The sequence below is a fragment of the Hylobates moloch genome, unplaced genomic scaffold, assembly GCF_009828535.3.
Source record: "Hylobates moloch isolate HMO894 unplaced genomic scaffold, HMol_V3 SCAFFOLD_14, whole genome shotgun sequence".
In the NCBI taxonomy this organism is placed as follows: domain Eukaryota; kingdom Metazoa; phylum Chordata; class Mammalia; order Primates; family Hylobatidae; genus Hylobates; species Hylobates moloch.
Window position 1 is genome coordinate 33176775 of NW_026652289.1, and position 20130 is coordinate 33196904.

At 39.2% G+C, this 20130-nt stretch overlaps 1 protein-coding gene across 7 annotated transcripts in view; it reads right to left on the reverse strand.

The window, feature by feature from the left end:
- Nucleotides 1–20130, reverse strand: part of MEF2A (myocyte enhancer factor 2A) — a 158186-nt gene continuing 138056 nt past the window's right edge. For 4 of the 7 annotated variants that reach the window (XM_032175784.2, XM_032175783.2, XM_032175785.2 and 1 more), the window contains 3 exons: nucleotides 9647–9773; nucleotides 5729–5855; nucleotides 1–4102 (listed from right to left, as the gene is read on the reverse strand). In XM_032175784.2, coding sequence (XP_032031675.1) covers nucleotides 3718–4102; nucleotides 5729–5855; nucleotides 9647–9773 — 639 coding nt within the window. In that variant the 3' untranslated portion in view covers nucleotides 1–3717. Of the gene's footprint in view, nucleotides 4103–5728; nucleotides 5856–9646; nucleotides 9774–13110; nucleotides 13135–20130 lie in introns of all 7 variants that reach the window. The other 3 variants (XM_032175781.2, XM_032175780.2, XM_032175782.2) reach the window with 1 other exon arrangement.

A 20130-nucleotide genomic window follows, 5' to 3' on the forward strand; every position in this document is an offset into this window, starting at 1 on the left:
TAAGAGCCAGTCCGTCTTTACTGGAGTGAGTGCGGGAGACAAACAGTTTACAACAACCTTTAGCATTGTCTTCACCATTTGATAAAAAGTTCACTATCATATTTATTGTATAATGAAGAAAAACAACACATTCAGGGAAAAATTGAGATTAACTTATTTTTCTTAAAAGGTTCATCTCAAGGATGGCAACAAAGTCCAGCTTGTGCCACCAAACGGTTTCACATGATCAAACCGTGCACAGCTTCTTGTGTGAACTGTTGACTACAAACATTTACCAAATACATAAATCTCTTTTAAAAAAAGCCATTTTAAATATAGCAAAGCAGTGTCTTCTTGCACAGCAAAGTGAAGAAAGTTTCTACAGAGAAATAGAAGTTTTACATTTGTAAAATCTTTTTCACATTCTAATCATCTAGCTTCTTAAGATCCAATGCCAGGAGTTTTCAGGTTCCTTATTTACTATGTATTTCTTGTGCGCATGATGGTTAATACAGAAATTATGTTAATGCATTACTAGTTATCCTTCTAGTTAAAGGAAATGGTAAAACATGTATTGTTCTTTTAGAACAAACCCCTGATTTAGTCTATAACACAATGGACATAATTGGGCTCAAAAGATGGAGTTTTGATTGGGACCACCTGTGTACACACAATGGTGACTTTCACTCGCAGTGGAGTAGCGATTAGAGTACTGAAGAAGCACAGCTGTTGGAAACTGTACTTTAACCAGTGCAATTTAAGCTTTTTTTGCTTTTGTTTTTTAGTAATAAAATACTTCTGGGGGGATAAAATTTTCTTGCAATGGTGTCTCATACAAAACACGAGTCTAAAAGGGTAAGAAGACGATTCTAAAGCAACACCATTAGCGTCGTCCCCACTCGAGGCTGGTTTCCACCCAGAGATGTGGATGTGGGTGTGTTCACACATGGGCGTCTGGGTGAGAGATGTCTGTCAAGTCCATATGCTCCAGGCCACACTGGGCGTATGGGAAACAGGTTAACAGTCAAATATTCAGTTCCTGAAATGGAATACATTGTTACTTGGTCAGTGTAATTTAAATACAAACTCCGAGCCTTGAGTAGTATCATTTTAGAAAACAGTAGTTGTACTGATTATAAACCTGCATAGAAAGAAAGACTATTGAGATACAGTCAGAAAAGCCATCTCATAAGGCACACAAGAAAATAGACAGTAAATGTGAATGTGTTAACTCCTATTCCAATGTACAGCAGAAGTTCATGAACATGCATAAATAATAACGAAGGAATCACTTAACACTTTCAAAGCTATAAATGGTTTACAAAGTGGTAAGGATTATTTTGGAACTTCAGTGTTGGGAGACTGTCTTGTTTGGATTAGGTGTGGCCTTATGAAGAAATGTGTTCAGTAAGTAGTTCAGTAAAGTAAGTACATTTTTAAAGAAAAATCCTTTCTGAATAAGAGCCAAATGTTTATACTGAAGAGAGGAGACAGCATGTCACCCTCCTTTTTTTGGCCTCTCTCAAAAGTTACTGCCCAAACCGCCATGAGAACAGAACCTCCAGTTTGCAGCCTGTGGTGCGAGGGTCTCTCCTGCACTGATCATACCTACGTGTCAGTCAGGAAATCTGGCTGATGACTTGTCACAAACAGCAGATGAGGAAAATGTCAAAAGGAACATAATTTGGGGCGGGTGGTGGGGGGGAACAAAATGTACATAGAAATTGTAGGTAGCTGCTCAATATCATTTAAAATATAAAATAGCAATTTTTAAACCTTTGAGTTTTTTAGGAAAAGGAGTATTTAAAAATCTACAATGAAAGATATACAGGACTTTGAATTTTGCTCATGGCACAAGCCCAGTAAGTGGATGAACCTGCTATCATCCATTAGTTGTCTTCCTGAAAGAATAAGGCCTTGTTCGAAATCCAAGCTTAGGGTGGCACTGATTCCAATTAGGATGGCAAGAGTCATGCCAAGGACCGGCACCCTAAGAGCGTTTCTCCCCACATACCAAAGCATCACGGCGATGTGCAGAAGAGCTGATAACGGTAGGATTTTGTAACCAGCTGCATCGTTCTGTTTTCAGAGGGTCAAGGAAAAAAGATGCCTTTCCCCACGAGTATTTTCCCCTAATCATTTACCACTTATAAAACCTTTGTGCTCATCTACTATTTTGCCATTTTCTCTAATACTAATTAAATTAGGTCAGCTTTTTCTACTACATTTTTTTCCTCACAAAAGGCAAGTTTTAAATAATGCCTTATAAAATCTGTTACAACACAGTTTATACTTATGCAGGATGAACTTAACACCAATTTTTTTTGCCACTTTGCTATTTATGTACACATACAAAATATATAATGATGCTCAACCCATACAGCACAAAGATTACAATGTAACATCACACATTCACCACCAGTGAGGGGAGAAACCCCTTTATACAATCCTCTGAAAAAACTGGGCTAATAATTAAAATCCAAAGTACAGTATATTTAACAAAATAGTAAATATTAAACAGTGAATACTTAATAAAGGACCTCGCCTTTTCCCCCCAAATTGGCGGCAATCCACAAAAATATACTTTTTAATCTGGTGACCATACAATACATAGGTACTTACATCAAAGGTGATAATATATTTAAGATGCTATATACACAAAGAGTTTGGCTCAACTTTTAATTTACATTTAGAATAAGTGTTCATGGCTTTTTTTTTCCAAGGTTCTGCTTGCAAGATATTTTTGTTTTCCCCTCTTAAAATAAAACTAAAAAGTTAAACCAAGATAAAGCTATTCTCTAAAAAAAAGTTACAACATATAGCTTTGGCTTATATAAATAATTCATAGCAGAATGTGTTCAAAAGTAGTGAATATAATTTTATATATAGTCATCAATTCATAAGGGTGTTTTCTTTCATATAAAATATACATGAGCTAAAATCAGTTTCTTTAATTTTTAAGATATGAATGTAAAAAGAAACTTCTGACATATTCCAATTATAACTTAATATATTAATTTTACTTTGTTAATGCTCTATATTTCTAGGCTAGTATTTTCTGAATATCTCATGCGTGTTTTCTATTCTCTTTCTTTATTAGCTAAAGATCACTTCTTGACCCAATACATTTTTGCACGTGCAAAACAGTTATGTGTGGGGCTTTTTTGTTTTGTTTGTTTTTAATATCAACAGCCCTTTCCCATGCACCCCTTTGCAACAGACACCCATGCCAGGTTGGATAATATAAATGACATTTTATGTACAGTATTGCTTTCTTGGTTCCTGCTTTTCTACTGCTCTGTTCTACAAAGCATTTTCTCTTAAGTAACTACAGTCACCGCACAGTTAAATAAAACAAGTAGGGGGCCCTCTAGGTTTCTGCAAGCTAGTGTGGGAGAATTATATATGGGTACACGTTTCTCTGCAAAAACTGGTTATCTTTATGAAACAAGTAGTCCAAGGAAGTGCCAGACTGGTCTGTGCCTACAGGGTGCTTTGTCTGCCATGGGACACACATCTGCAGACCTACAAGGAGTTTGCAGGTAAGTGCCTGATTCTGTGTATGTAACACACACCCACACATACACACACACTCACACCCACATACATATATATGTAAAGGGATATATATATGTATGTACATATAAATATATTTAACTCATGTCCTTATTTACCGATTTAGATATGTAGGGCAGTTCACTGCAGTAACACAAAAGTACAAACATCAGCTTGGAAGCCTTAGGTCACCCACGCGTCCATCCTCATTCGCTTTACAGAAGGGCTTTCTCTGTCCTCAGTGTTTGGGGGTCGGCCAAGCACTATTGGAGAATGGAAGTCGCCCCGTGGATCCTCCCGATCACTGCCATCATAGGAGCTACTGGAGCTGCTCAGACTGTCCACAGGGGAGCGCCCCATTTCCTGTCGGGGCTGGGGCTGCGGGGGTTGTGGCTGTGGCTGCGGCGGCGGTGGCGGCTGCTGCTGCTGCTGCTGCTGCGGCTGCTGCTGCTGGAAGCCCGATGGGGTCATACGATCCCGAGGAGGTGAAATCGGTTCGGACTTAATGTTGATGTTTTGGTTGGTATTAATGGATAAATTGGAACCCTGAGATAACTGCCCTCCAGCACTGAAGGAAAAAAAAGAGAGAGGTCAGATGGCTTGTGAGTGCCTCTGCAAAACTGGGATGATACAGCAGAGACATTGCCTGATGGAAAAGGGCCCAGAGTCTGAAATCTTGTCCGAGTTCCCCAAGACTGGTTTGGGTCGTTTCCTTCAGTGCTTGGCACAAAAGGAAATCCCATCTTCCTAGGAAGAAAGGGAACAGTGCTGCTGAGCCCTTAGGTTACTTGGTTCTGTCACCCACAACGCTGGCGATTTTGCAGCTAAAGTATACAAACAATGTCAGCGTCTTCATGCTGTGCAGGGACCAGAAAGGCAGAGGAACAGCACAACAGCCTCATCTGCTCCCTGCCTCTTCTTCCTCGGCATCTGCTCACCATCCGCTCGGGCCCTGTGACAGGGCACAACATCTCTCCTCCTCACAACACCTCTAAGGTGCAAGTCATACCATCCTCATTTTCCAGGTGAGGAAGTGAGGAGCTGGCTGAGAGCAGCACAGGAGGACGCAAACGGGCTGCTCCCTGGCCTGGGAGCTGAGCCCTTCCACTTGCTTTTCCAGGACTATGTTTAGTGCATTCACTTAGGATGCTCAGGACAGGCCTGAGGGCCAAACCCTGTGTAGGCAAATCTCCCTGAGATACTCTGCTGCTTCTTCCATGACGTAATTCCTAAGAAGACCACTGATAACCATCCTCCTTGTGGAGTTACTTCAGAATGGATGAGGGAAAGGGATTGCTGAACTCAGGCTCTCTGGGGACTTCCTGGGCAGAGGCGAGGGGCCTGGGGTATTCCTACTGCCCAGGGCAAAGGCAAGGCAGCCAGCCTTCATGGATGCCAGCTGGGTCTGCTATGCTGTCCCCTCTCCTGGGACACTCTCCTCCAGCTGCTCCGTGGGTCTGCTGTCATCCTGGTTCTACAAAAGCCCTGTTCTTTCTCCCTGCTGTTCAGGGATGTCTGGCCTCATCTGGGCACCACTGTAAATCCTCTTTGCTTATATCCTTACACCCTGCCCACAGGAACATTCTCTTTGTGAATGAGGTTTGGCGTGTGCATTGGGCTGGGATCAATCACACAAATCCTATGGAACCTGACTGATACATAAGACACCCTGTCCCCAGTTTTCCTTCCCTATGGCCCAGGGAGAAAGCAAAAGGTACAGCTTATCTTCCTATTCTTGTCTACAGATACTCACCAAAGCAATAAATGGCAAGGGTGGCAAGGGGCCTGAATGCCTACAGGCTGCCTTTCAAGCAGTGGAACCAGAGGCAGGTGCTTGGGAGCAGGGGTGCAGTAGGCGGCTTAATCACTGGTCAGAGGGCAGAAGGTGGTGCATGTGGGTGATATCTGTGCCTTCAGACCCCCTCAGATCCTGGCTGAGTCTCTCTACCTCAGGATGTCCCTATGGGAGAAGCCTTGCTCCCCAAATCCCTTCAAGGAATGCCTAGTTTGTCAGTATCCAAGCTACTATCTAGAACCAGGTAAGAAAATATTTTCTCCCAACACTTGTATCTACCCGAAAAGGAATCACTACAGGATTCCTCACACGAAACTCAACAGAGCAAAACGCTGTAACTGACAGGAGAAGAGCGTGTGTGGCAGGAGTAAAGGTGCAGGAAGACTTCCAGTTACTCACACAAGGGAGCTGAGGGCTGCTTGTCCTAGGTGGTGCTGCTGCCAGGCCGACACCTGCCCCAGCGACAGCATTCCCGGTGAGTTGAAGCCTTGAAGGGCTGACAGGTCAGCGCTGGTCAGTGAATAATCTACAAAGGAAGACAAGATGGCACTGCATGTGATGGAAGGTCCATATGGAATCTATTTTTTAGATAGCTACTGCAAAAGTTCCTACATTGAGGCCAGGCATGCTGGCTCATGCCAGTAATCCCAGCACTTTGGGAGGCCAAGATGGGCGGATCACTTGAGGTCAGGAGTTTGAGACCAGCCTAGACAACATGGTGAAACCAAAAATACAAAAATACAAAAATACCAAAAATACAAAAACTATCCAGGCATGGTGGTGCATGCCTGTAGTCCCAGCTACTTGGGAGGCTGAGGCAGGAGAACTGCTTGAACCCAGAAGGCAGAGGCTGCAGTGAGCCGAGATCACGCCACTGCACTCCATCCAGCCTGGGCAACAGACTCCCTCTCAAAAAAAAAAATAAAAAGTTTCTACATTGAGAGAGGCCAGATACTTCACAACAACATACATGTGGGTCTAAAATCTGCAAAATCTTTTCTTGGAAGATTGACAGGATCTAGCAATATTTAGTTGTCTGGGATGATTCAAATAAGAGGCCATCATTAAAGAATGTTCTGTACAATTGTTACTTTAAATATGCCTGCCACTACTCTTTGGAACAAAGAGAAACACTCAAACTCAACCAGAGTGAGTTTGAATCAGCAAGTCTTAATGAAGCAAGGGGTTGGGGGACAGGGAACAGGGGACAGGAAAGACAGAACCCCTTCATGGGGTGCCAAGCTTAGTGACATCATTACACAATTAATAACTGCATTTGTTAAAGTACCTAGACTATCACAAACTCCTTGACAGCATGCAAAAGAGTTTCAACTTCATGAAAAAACTTGGTGTCCTACAGTATACCCAGCTCATATCATATGAATGCTTCAGTCGTAATCACTGGAACCAAGATTTAGGACGTTAGTTATCACTCACACGGGGAGTTATTTCAGCTCATCATTAACACTTGTCTTTTCCATTTGGTTCTAAAGAGAGGTGGCAAAACTCTTCTACTTTTATCTTCTTTCTCATGTCTCAAGAGAGGTGTTTAAAGAAATTGGTCTTCCTAGTGAATTAACATTTTAAAAAAGGAACTAAGCTGAAGCGACACAGCTGGTGCTCAGGGCTGTCCTGACTCTGCCCTTGTCATTCTATTCTATATACTCCCATGGGCTGGGGCAAGGGCCCCTCACACTGATGCCTTCCCCAGTGCTCCCTCCAGCGCACACTCTCTTTCGACCTCTAGCTCTTTTAAACGACCTACGTGCCATGTCCATTTGGATGCCACTCCAAACGCCACACATCTGACATGGCCCATCCTTTCCTGGAAACCTGTTTCTCCTTAAGTACTCTTAGTACATGGCACCCACATGCACCCAGCAGCTCGTGCAGAAGCCTATGGGTGTTATCCTTGCTACTTCCCTTCCCTCTCACTCCCACCATCAACTTCCAGGTCTGAGCAATTCTATCTGCTCTCTCTCAAGCCTGCCCAAGTCTCACCATCTCTACTGCCACCACTCTAGTCTATGCTATCAGCACCCATTGCTTGGACCACTACAGTAGCCTCTGATGTGGCTTCCTGGCATTGCCTTTTAACCCTACATACAGCAGCCAAAAACATCTTTTTAAAATAACAAATATGGTCATCGCACTCCTCTACTTAAAAGTTTTTTATGGCTTCCCAATGCTCTCCGGACAGTTTCCAAAATCCTTGACATGGTCTACAAATCATCACTTACCCCTCTAGTCTCAATTCTAACCACCCACGCTCTGTCCCCATTCCTTCAGTCCCGTCTCGCCCGCGAACGCCCAGCCTTTGTACAGGCACACCCTCTCCCAAGAGCACTCTGCCTCCTCTGCCTGGCTGAGCCATGCATGTTCCTTCATGTCCAAGCTGAGATACAGCCCTTGACACAATTGCAGCAGCTTATCCCTAGAGCTGTGTGTCTTGTGCCTTCCCCCCAGGCTCCACTGCTGACTCTGCACTCCTGTATTTCCAGTGCCTGGCATAGTGCTTGCCACACAGTAGCTGCCTGATAAATATTTGCTGAATAGATGTGGGAATAAGTTAAAAATAACATGGTAAACTTAAAACAGAGTGTTATGAGAAAAAGAACAAAGATAAAGTCAGTCAAAAGGCAGCATGAGACTGACGCTAAGCGAATGATGATTTTGAGAGCCTGCCTCCATTTTTATATGCTTTGGTAATTTCTTTTATACTTTTAAAAAATAAATTTCCAATTCAATGGCATTTCTAAAACTAAGTATAGTGGAATTTCTAAGTATACTGAAAAATCTGTAATGAAATGGTCAGTAAACCATAATCTAACACCCAGTTCAAGCTCCCTCTTCTCTGCCAATACACCTTTGAACATTATAGCTTTGCCCTACCTTCTCAATTCTCAGAGTATAAATTCATAATCACAACAATTCAAGACTTTCCCTCCATGGTTACCCACTTAGATATGTCCTGCCTCCTTACTTAGAATAAACTTGGAGAAAGGTATGTCCCTAGTGTGCTAGTGATCACCTCTCATATAGCAGGTCATCAATGCATCGAAACAGAATTTCTATGAATGCATCATCCCTGGCTTTACTCTGGAACCTTGTCCTGTGCAAGGCACAAATAACAGGCTATGATTCACAATCCCTAAGATAGTATGCAGGTGACAAATTTGGGCATTATTTTTCACACTAATTGTTGGAAAAGTAATGGATATTTCCTAAGAGGCTTTTTTTTCAATAAAACCTTTTATTGTTGATTCTGTTTTAAAAGAACTACTTAGAATTAAAGTGGCAATCAAATGTTATCAACGCTCTGCCCCCTCGGGTAGCTGCAGACAGCAGTTTCAAAGTACTGGGCCAAAGCATTTACTCTGAAGGCTAAAATCAGACCATCTTTACCACAGTCTACTTATGACACTCAGGAGAATCATAAAAGAATAACTTCTCTGCATTGCAGTCTGAGTGATTGGCAAGGTAGAATTTAACTATTGCCTTCTTCCTCTGAAGCACCAGGTGTTTGGCTCAGCTGATGAGAAAGGGAAACCACATGTGTTCTCCACTCCTTCTTAGATTGGTAAATTTAAATGAAACCAGCTGCCCTCGATTCTCCATACAGTCTGCTTGGCTAAAAGCACTCCTACAATCACTGTAATATTCTTAAACTTTCCTAATACAACCCCAAATTAGGGCATTTTAAGACGAAATGCCTAAATAAACATAAGTGAAGGAAAAGCTCCCCTCAGTGACTGGCTCTGAGGAGAAACCACAACAGTCCTTGTTTTGCCCCTCAGGTGCAAATGACACGGACCAAGCCAGTGGTTACAGGGAGGAAAACAGCCTGTTAGACACAGCCAAACATCGGCCACCTCCCGAAGTCTCAGGTCCAAAGGGATTCACATCTTTCCCAAAGCAGGTTAACACGGCATAAAGACAAACGTCTTATTTAAAAGCCCGGCAGAGTGTGATACTGTATAGACAGAAACTGCATCAACGATACTCAAGCAGCAGGCTGCCACCCTCTTGGCTTGAGGCATGTCACCATTTTGATATCATCTACGTGGGCGTTCTGTCAGGGGTTAAGTGAAAGTTCACATTGGAGAAGCAGAAATAACTTATTCAACTCATTACATTATCCATTTTTTTGTAATTTTTTTCAAGGCTGGCACATTTAAAAATACATCCTAATTTAAACCAAAAAAACTGGAAATAGTTTATTTCAATAAATATACTTTAAAAAAAAATCACAAGAGCACACGTTGATCACACAACAGAGAGCAGTAAAACCCACGGAAGGCACCAGAGCAGACTCACCAGTGTTGTAGGCAGTCGGCATTGCTGAGTACACAAGTCCTTGCGGAGGCAAGCTTGGGGTTGTCACAGACACGACTGGGGTAGCAAGAGGTTGAGTGGCTTGAGAACTACTTATCCTTTGGGTATTCTGTGAGATCAAAAAAGAGAAAAAGTGTTCTGATGTGGTATTTATGTTGACTTAAAAATCACTTTCAATTTAAAAGTGACATTTTTCACAGTTTCATGTGAATGTCATTTTCTGAAGCAGTGATGATGTGAAAACTTCAAAAATACTAGTGAGAATAACTAAATACTTAATTTGAAGGGTCATATTTTTACATTAATTCTTTTTATAATAGTTGATTAATGTCAGACACACCACGTTAAAATAGGAACTTATGTTACAGGCATTAGCACTTCTATTTGTTAGCACAAAATGAGGACTTGATGCCACTACAAATACTGTCAGACTCCCTTAAATGAAATATGTGTAGGTTTTAAATACCTGATGATGGCAAAGGTCATCTGTATATATAGGGATTGTAAGTCTATGAGTATAGGAATCAAAACTACTTTTCTTTGCGGTATTATTTCCGTGTTAACATGGTTTGAAGTCATGGCTTATTGAGTGCAGCTTATATTCTTATTTCTTTCTCTCCAATCATGCAGTTGACCTATTTTTTAACAACAGATTCAGATATGTATCCCTTCATAGTCCCCTGGCCTTCTGTAGCAGAGGCTTTGAGTAGAGAATTTTGAATCAAGTACTGCCGACAGGGCTGTGGAAGAGCAATATTAAATGCTTTTTGCCAACTGGATGCATCTATATAGCATCCTATCCATGCTGGGAATGGATAAAAAAAAATTCAACTATTAAATAATCCAGTTAGTTTAAGATAGTCATCGTCCTTAATGTGTAGGAGTACCACAGAACCAGTTTCTCACCAAACTGGCTTAAGGTAACAGTTTTCCAAAATCAAAGATCAGAGGAACACAACAGATTCTGTGTCACTAGCACACAAGAAAGCCACAGCACAACTCTATTTGTTTTTTATAAATTATGTTACAGCCTGATAACTGACATTCAGGGGTCTGAGCCAAATCAGTAAAGTATAATTCAGTGCCTTTGAGATTATGAAGAGTTAGAATGTGTTTCCATTTTCTCTATCACAATTTGCAAAAGGGTACATCAGACAAAGGCCTTTGGCTAGATGTAGACACAAACATTTGATGAGGATCCTGATCTCAGTTTATTTCTTTTAAATTTCTATTTTCTATCCTAGGTTAGATGTGAGAAAGACCATGTGGACATGGATGTTCACCATTTCCTAAGCATTGGGAAAATCATTTGACCTCTCTGAACTTCTTCATTGTCAAATAGAGAAGATATAGCAATCTTTCTCCTGGCTGCCTTGCACAGCTACTGTGAGAATCAAATGAGGTTATTATGTCAGAAGTGCTTTCATAACTGAAGTACTACACAAATATAAGATAATATCCTTATTGTCCTAAGAAACTCTCTGTCCCAAATTTCTATATAACTGGTGGGAAAAAAGATACATATTCTTATTCCTTCTAATCCATAGCCTAGTCTACTGGAGCTTTCATGAAGTCAAGTTGTTCTAGTATTGCTCGGCTTCTAAAGGAATCTCTGTTGCTGGTCTTAACAGTACAGTCTTTAGCGCAGGCCCCAGGGCACCTGTCCTTCCGCACTTCGGATCAGAGACATCCACAATTATATTTTAGAGCTCAAGGCAATTTGAACAACTTTCTAAGTTCTAACGGACTGTGCTTCTGATTATATTTTGGTTCTGGCACATAAAGTTCTGCACTTTTAATTGATTACAGAGTCTCAAGCTTAAGTTTTAAATAATATAAATGGCTGTTTATAAGTTTTTAGGTATGTATTTTAAAGTATTCAAGGACCTAATATATTTATCTGTGAGGTTCTGTAATTACAGATGTACTCTGAGGAATGTGGAAAATCAGTGTATGCCAGTTCGGAATATATTTTAGTTTCAGCATCAAGTTTATAAATTTAATGACTTTTTGAGATAGAGATCTACTTTGGACTTCATTTCTTCTTTAATATTTAGTCTGGAACTTCAAAAGTCAAATCACTAGGTGAAAGAATACAGTATGACATAGTCTGGCTTGGACCCTACCTACTCCATGGCATCATCTTCATGCAATCTCGTGGCATGTCTTCAAAAACAGTTAAGACTTCAAACACTAGTTCTACTCATCTAAGCTCCTAATCTCAACGGCACTGGGTTCCATGAGTAAGTGATTTTCAGAACCACAAGAGGGCAATATAGTGCTAGGTAATTCATGGAAGCATTCACAACTCCTTGAACAGTGAGGTCTAACTTAAGGTGAATTATTTTAGCTTGAATTATAAACTCTCATTTACTGATCATTATGGTATCATTAAGTAAAGTGTTTCTCCAAAAGATATTCGTAATATAATTCAAAACATTTACAGCTGACTAGAATATTTCAGCTGGCCAATACAAAACTACACCCAAAACTGTGAGTGATCACAAAGCTAAATAAAGAACAATCTCGTATTTTAAGGGGAACAGATAACCTTATTTGAAAAGAAAACAAACTGTGCAAAACACACCAGCATGCATAAACACGGAATATTAAAACCAACGGATGCCTCTCTCCCCCATGCTTTCATGCACTCTTAACCCTTGTCCATGCTAAAAAACATTTTCAAGTTTTTATTCCCCTTACAGTCCTTTAATTAGCAGCTGACTTTGAAATTATGTGATGACTCCTGTGAGGTTTTGGTTTTAGTTCCTAAAGAAGAAATAGATCAACTGCGAGTTGCTTTTAGTCAAGTTTATTTTCTAGAGGAAAAGCCAACAGAAAACGTTTGTTTTGGAAAAAGGGCAATAGTTGCTTTTAAGAACAGAGTGCCTTCTGATAGAAAAGTAAATTTATATACATTCAATTACAGACATTCCTTTTAGTAAACAGGGAACCCCCTTGTGGTTCAGGCTGTATCATGCAGGATGAAATAATTCCAACTCTGAAAAAGGTGACCTCACCAAAAATGATGTAATCTTTTTGAAAGAGAAACAACACAACATCGTGTGTTACAATCTGAGGAACTTCGAGGGTGAAGTCATTTTCTAAAAATATTTCAATAATTTGGAGAGCTATATAAGGTATTTTGTATCTTTCCTTAAAAAAAAAAAAAAACATTTAACAAGTATCCTATGCTCATGGACAGCTACTGTTTTGAAAGGCTCTATTCCAATGTTCCCTCCAACAAATAAAATGGGTCAACACATACAATTATAAATAGAAAAACTAGAGTCTGTAGTACCAGTAGATTGCTTTATCAAAGTGTTTGAATAGAGTTTAAAAAAAATTTGTGTAACAAAGGGAACATTGGTTAGATAAGAACAAGTAAGAGAATTAGTACTTTCTACATCTTTTTCAACTTCCTTCAAGCAGAAACCCACACTCACCAACTCCAATTCCTCTTCCTCCGACTGTACTCAGCACATAAGAGGGATAAGAGAGTTACTAAGACTGTTGGTACTCACAAACAAAATATTTCTTTAGAAAAACATATTTGGACACTAGCAGCTGTCTAACTCTAAAGCAACGACTATATACACAACAGATAGAAATATAAATTACTTGTCTCTATACTTGTTGATTTTTCAAAAGACTAGAAAAATTATTTTAAATTCTCTAGGGCCAGTATTCAAAGACACCCTCCTACCCCAGCTTGGTCTGCTCTCATGCTGGCCTCTCTTATACGGTCATGCTACTGCAACAGTATTTAAAAGGGGTTCCTCATCATGCTATCAATCTGTATTTGGAACTTTGAGAATACCAACTCTGTACCTGTAACTCTGCATCTTAATCATCCTACTATTACCCCACCTGGTGATACATGTTCATTTATCTCCTACTGAATTCTGCTTCTTGGCAGAAAGAAACTGCTGTATGTTTTATTTCCCACAGGAGCTAGCACAGTGTTATAAAACAACAGGAACACAAACATTTGTTAATAAATACATGAGTTTTAAATACCAGTTTTATATATGTTTATCATTTGCAAATATATTTTCATGTGAACAAAATGACTTCAATGGAGAAAAACCACATATTTGAAGAAAATGAGACTGGAGGAGACATGAATTCATAAGTTATGTAAAGAAAAGAAATGAGGCTGGGCACGGTGGCTCACGAGGTCAGGAGTTCAAGACCAGCCTGGCCAAGATGGTGAAACCCCGTCTCTACTAAAACTACAAAAATTAGCCGGGTGCGGTGGCAGGTGCCTGTAATCCCAGCTACTCGGGAGACTGAGGCAGGAGAATTGCTTGAACCCGGGCGGCAGAGGTTACAGTGAGCTGAGATCACACCACTGCACTCCAGCCTGGGTGACAAAATGAGACTCCGTCTAAAAAAAAAAAAAGAAAAAAAAAAAACACTTTTGCTCCTTTTCTCCATTTAGAAAATATTAATATGCTAGAACAGTCTAATCAGTTTTTACTTATTTTACTTGAATAAGTTAAGCTTCTCCGTCAGTCTGTGAAAAGTGTCATTGTAAGTGCCACCGATACATGAAGCCCTAATCTGGAAGAAGGTTTCTCTGTAAATGGTGTAAAGTAGGTGGGACCTATTACTTACTCTGAAAAACAATCACTTGATCTACAACTGCTATCTCCAATGTGGGCAAGATGCTATTCAACTGTTTTGTTATAGGTATCTTTACATAGCTCCAAACACAAGGTAAACACCAAAATATACTGTCAAACATTATAGCTGTGTATGTGTAAAACATATGGTTTTCACTTTAATATACAGGAATAAGCGTGTAAATAGTTCATATGACACATTTTGAGTTTTCCATGGAGATGCTTCATGCTCTCCTAACAATCAGACATAACTTTATTAAGCAGTTGCTAAAATGCTTAAATGTAGTTTGTCTTTAAGTTGGCAGTTTACTAACAATTCTTATAAACATATTTCTGTGCCTTACGTGACATTTTGTATAGTTTATTTCTGAAAGACAGTAGCAAGTATTGCATATCCAGTACCTGAAAGGTGAGCTATGTGACCATCCTAAATGCCATTTTTTCTTGGCTCCCTTTTGGGGTATATTTCTTTGTTATGTATGTATATATATTTTTTAAACTTTTTATTCTGAAATAATTTTAGACAGCATTTGCAAAGAGAGCTCTCTCACATCTCACTCAGCTTCCCACAATGTTAACATCACAAGGAAATACAATGCAGTTGTCAAAACTAATAAAAATAATACAGCACCAATTAAAGCTTTGGACTTTACTTGGATTTCACCAGTCTTTCAACTGATGTCCTTTTTCCTGACCCAGGATCAGATCCTGGATCCCACAAGCCTTTAGTTCTCACGTCTCCTTAGTCTCCTCTGCTCTGTGACAGTTCCTCAGTCTTTCCTTTTCATGACCTTGACACTTTTTTTTGAAAGAGTGCTGATCAGGTATCTTATAGAATGTCTCTCAATTTGGGTCTGATTTTCATTCATAATTAGATAGAAGGGCATGGATTTTTGCAAGAATACCACAGAGACATGGCTTTCTTAGCATGTCATATTGGAAGGCACATGTTGTCTTTATGTCCCATTACTGGTGATGTTAACCTTGATCCTCTGGTTAAGGCAGTGTTTTCCAGGATTCTCTTATTTCTAATTCTCTAATTTTTCCCTTTGTAAGAAATGAGTATTTGGGAAGAGTCATTTTGAGACTAAGCAAAATGGTTTTTTACTTAAACTTTTTGCCTACTTATGTTAGCATTTATCCACCGACTTTGCCTACAATTACCATTGTACTGTGGTGTTCTAATGGTGATTTACCATCTCTCGTTCTTTCTACATTTATTAATTAGTTATTTTCTAAGGAAGAGTTGTCCCTTTCCCCTTATTTATTCTATCATTTATTTATATCAGTAATGGACTCAATGTTTTTTATTCCCTGGGTTATAATCCAATACTATTGTTATTTTGTTACTCAAATTGTTCTAGTTTTGGCCATTGGAAACTCTTGAAAGGCCAGCTCCTGTGACTTTTGACAGGCACTTTCTTAACCTCTGACAACCCTGGCTCATCCCGTTTCCCTGCCCCAGCTCTACAACAAACCATTTTTTCCCAAGCAGCCCTGAGTCCTTATATTAGAAAATGGTGTTCTGAAACTAAAATCTGAGCACGAGGTATGTTCAGTTACTGGATGCTATTGCCTCACAGACCTCTCAGCAAACAGAGCTAGGAAATACATGATGTATACTAATTCATATGTACACACAACTGTACCTTTTTTGTGTGTGCGTGACAGGGTCTCGCTATGTCACCCAGGCTGGAGTGCAGTGGTACAATCATAGGCCACTGCAGCCTCGACTTCCTGGGCTCAAGCCATCCTCTCACCTCAGCCTCCCAAATAGCTTGGACTACAGGGGCATGCTACCACGCTCGACTAATTTTTCTATTTTTAGTAGAGACGGGGTTTCGCCATGTTGGCCAGGCTTGTCTCCAACTCCTGAGCGCAACATCTGCCTGCCTCAGCCTCTCGAAGTGCTGGGATTACAGGCATGAGCCACTGTGCCCAGCCAGACACATACATATTTCTGTATCCATCTATCTGTGTGTATACATACACACGTGTATATATACACGTTATATACGTGTGTGTACACACACAAACTCTTACTGAATCCTTCAACTATAACCCTGAAACATAAGCTCATTCTAGACCCCACCCCCTGAGTTATCTGCAACTTTCTCCTCCAACCATGAGAAACCTGGCTCCCTTTATCTACAATGCCTATTTGTTTATTTATATTTCATATTTATTTATATGTTTATATGTTCAACCCTTTGTGTTTCTGTATGTGAGGGATGAATTTACCATCTAGAGTACAGTGATTTGCTACAGTTTTGTTGGTCTCTAACCTTACAGTATCCAGTCAAAATAGTTTCCAAATATACCAGGTTCTTTCTTCCTCATCCCTTCAATATCATCATGTTACTCATCTGTAATAAAGTTATATTCATGTGTGACAATATGCATTCCATCTTGGGCTCCCCCGGAATCTTTTTTTACTAAATTGCATTTAGTAAAAATCACTCTTTGTATGTAGTTTAATGAGTTTCAACAAACGCAGACCCATGCATCTAACAAAACAGCATCACAGATTAGTTCTATCACCTTGAAAATTCTCTCATACTAACCCTTTATAGTCAACTCCTCTCTCCACTCCCAACCGATGGCAGCCAGTGAGTTTTGCATTTTCCAGAATGAAATACAGATGGAATCATACACTACTGCTTCTTTTACTTAGCAAAATTCACTTAGGATTCATCTATATTGCTGGGTGAATAACTAGTTCATTGCTGAGTAGCATCTTTATATGGGTGTAGTGTGTTTATCCATGCATCTGTTGAAGGACATCTAGGCTAGTTTCAGTGTTTCACAATTATGAAAGATACAGATTTCTGTATAAGTATAGTTTTCAATTCATGTGTGTAAATACTCAAAGAGTGGCACTACCGGATTGGACAGCAAGTTTTTTTTTTTTTTTTTTTTTTTAATTTTTAAGACAGGGTCTTGCTGTGTTGCCCAGGCTGGTCTTGAACTCCTGGGCTCAAGCAATCTTCCTGCCTTGGCCTCCCAAAGTGCAGGGATTATAGGCATGAGCCACCCTGCCTGGCCAGCAAGTGTATATTTAAATTCATAAGAAGCTGACCAACTCTTCAAAGTGGCTGTACCATTTTGCATTCCAAAGATACAGGAGAGATTTTTTGCTTTGCATCCTCACCAGCATTTCTAGTTTTGGGGTTTTCTTTTTTCTTTTTGACAGAGTTTCACTAGTGTTGCCCAGGCTGGAGTGCAATGGTATGACCTTGGCTCACCACAACCTTTGCCTCCTGGGTTCAAGCGATTCTCCTGCCTCGGCCTCCCGAATAGCTGGGATTACAGGCATGTGCCACCACCCTGGCTAATTTTGTATTTTTAGTAGAGATGGGGTTTCTCCATGTTGGTCAGGCTGGTCTCGAACTCCCAACCTCAGGTTATCTGCCCGCCTCGGCCTCCCAAAGTGCTGGGATTACAGATGTGAGCCACCGTGCCCAGCCATTGCGTTTTCTTAAATTTTAGCCATTTTACTAGATGTGTAGTTGTATCTCATTAGGTTTTAATTTTCAATTCCCTAGGGCCTGATAATATTGAACATATTTTCATATGCCTATTTGCCATCCATGTATCTTCTTTTTGAAGTATCTGTTCAGATCTTGTGCTCTTTTAAAAATGTTTTCTTACTGTTGGGCTTTAAGAATTCTTAAAATATTCTGGATACAAACTCTTTATTGGATATGTGACTTGCAAATACTTTCTTCTAATCTGTAGGTTGTCCTATACTCTCTGAACAGTGCCTTTCACAGAGCAAAACCTAAGTTCAACCTCCAAAACTTGACAACCTTCAATACGTCAGTTTTTTCTTTAAGGATCCTGCTTTTTGTGTTGATTTTCTCCTCTAAATTTCAGTTTCCTGTTTTAAATTTGGGTCTGTAATCCAATTTTAGTTAATTTTTTAATAAAGTCTGAGTTATTTTCAAGTGGGTTGTTTTTGTTTTGTGTATGGATGTAGAATTGTTTCACCACCATTAGTTGTAACCACCATCCTTTCTCTGTTGAATTGCCTTACTACCTTTGCCAAAAACTCAGCTGAATATATATGTATAGGTGTAAATTTTCTGAGCCGTTTTGTCCACTGATCTACGTGCCCATCCTTTTGTCAATATCACACTTTCTGGATTACTATAGCTTTGTAGTAGGTCTTGAAATCAGGTAGTAGTAGTTTTTCTTTTTAATTTTGTTCCTTCTTAAAATCATTCTAGCTATTACAGTTCCTTTGTCTTTACCTATATATTTTAGAATCAGCTTGTTAGTAACTACAAAAGAGCTTGCTGGGATTTTGAAACTGTGTTTAATCTACAGATCTGGGGAGAAATGTCTTCTTGACAATACTGAGTCTTGAAATCCATTAACATGATGTGTCTGTCTATTCACCTAGGTCTTCTTTCATGTCTTTCATCAGGGTTTTGCAGTTTTCAACATCCAGACTGTACATACTTTGCCACAATTTTACCTAGATGTTTCTTTTCCTTCCTTTATTTGGGGTGCTATCATTTTTTTTTTTAATTTCAAACTCCAATTGTTCACTGCCGGCATATAATCGATTTTTATATATTAACTTTGTACCCTGCAACCTTGCTAAACTCACTGATTGGTCTGAGTATTTTGTAATTTCGTTACACTTTTCTACATGAAAGAATGTATCTTCTGTGAATAAAGTTTAATTTCTCTCTTCCTGATATGTATGCATTTTATTCATTTATTTTTGCCTAACTGTACTGGGCTAGGACTTTTACTACTATGGTAAATATGACTGGTGAGAAAAAAAATATCATTACCTAGCTCCAAATACTAGAAGACTGAATGATTTCCCCTTATAAAGTATTTTAGCTGTATATTTTATAAAGTATTTTAGCTATATATTTTATAAAGTATTTTAACTGTATATGTTTTGTAGATGCTCTTTATTAGGTTAAGTTCCCTTCTATTACTAGTTCATTGAGATTTTTTTTTTTAATGATGAATAGATGTTGAATTGTTAACATTCTGATTATACTAATGAATTTTCAAATGTAGACTCAGCCTTGCATTCCTGGGATAAATCCAACTTGGTCTTGATATATTATCCTTTTCATATATTGCTCAATTTACTTAACTTTTTACTGAGGACTTTTGTGTCTAGAGTTCATGAGGAATATGGATTTGTAGATTTTTTTTCTTGTGTTGCCTTACTTTGGTTTTGCACTGGGGTAATGCTGACCTAAAACAGTAAGTTGGAAAGTGCTCTCTCCTCTCCTAATTCTTTCTGAAAGAGACTGTATAGAATTGGTATCACTTCTTTCTTAAATGTTTGATAGAATTTGCCAGTTAAATCATATGGGTCTGGAGTTTTCTGTTGTGAAAGGTTTTTAAACTAGGAATTCTATTTTTAAAATAGTTACTATTCAAGTTAACTATTTATTCTTCAATGAGTTTAGTAGTTCCTTGGTAGTTTGTATCTTTCTAAGAATTTGCCCATTTGATCTAAGCTATTAAATCTATTCGAACAGAGATGCTTATAGTATGCTTTTAGTGTCTTTTGGGGAATGTATCTGTTCATATTTTTGATACTGATAACCTAGCTGGGTCTTCTCTTTTTCACTGGTCAGCTTGGATAGAGGTTTATCAATTTTATTGATCTTTTTTTAAAAGAACAGTTTTTGGTTTGCTTTTGTTTTCCTGTTTTAAATTCATTAATTTCTGCTCTTTACTTTTTCCTTTCTTCTGCTTGATTGGGGTTAAGTTTGCTCTTCTTTTTTGAATTTCTTAAGGTAAAAGCTTAGATTACTGATTTTGGGATCCCTCTTTTCAAATACAGGCATTTTTTGCTAT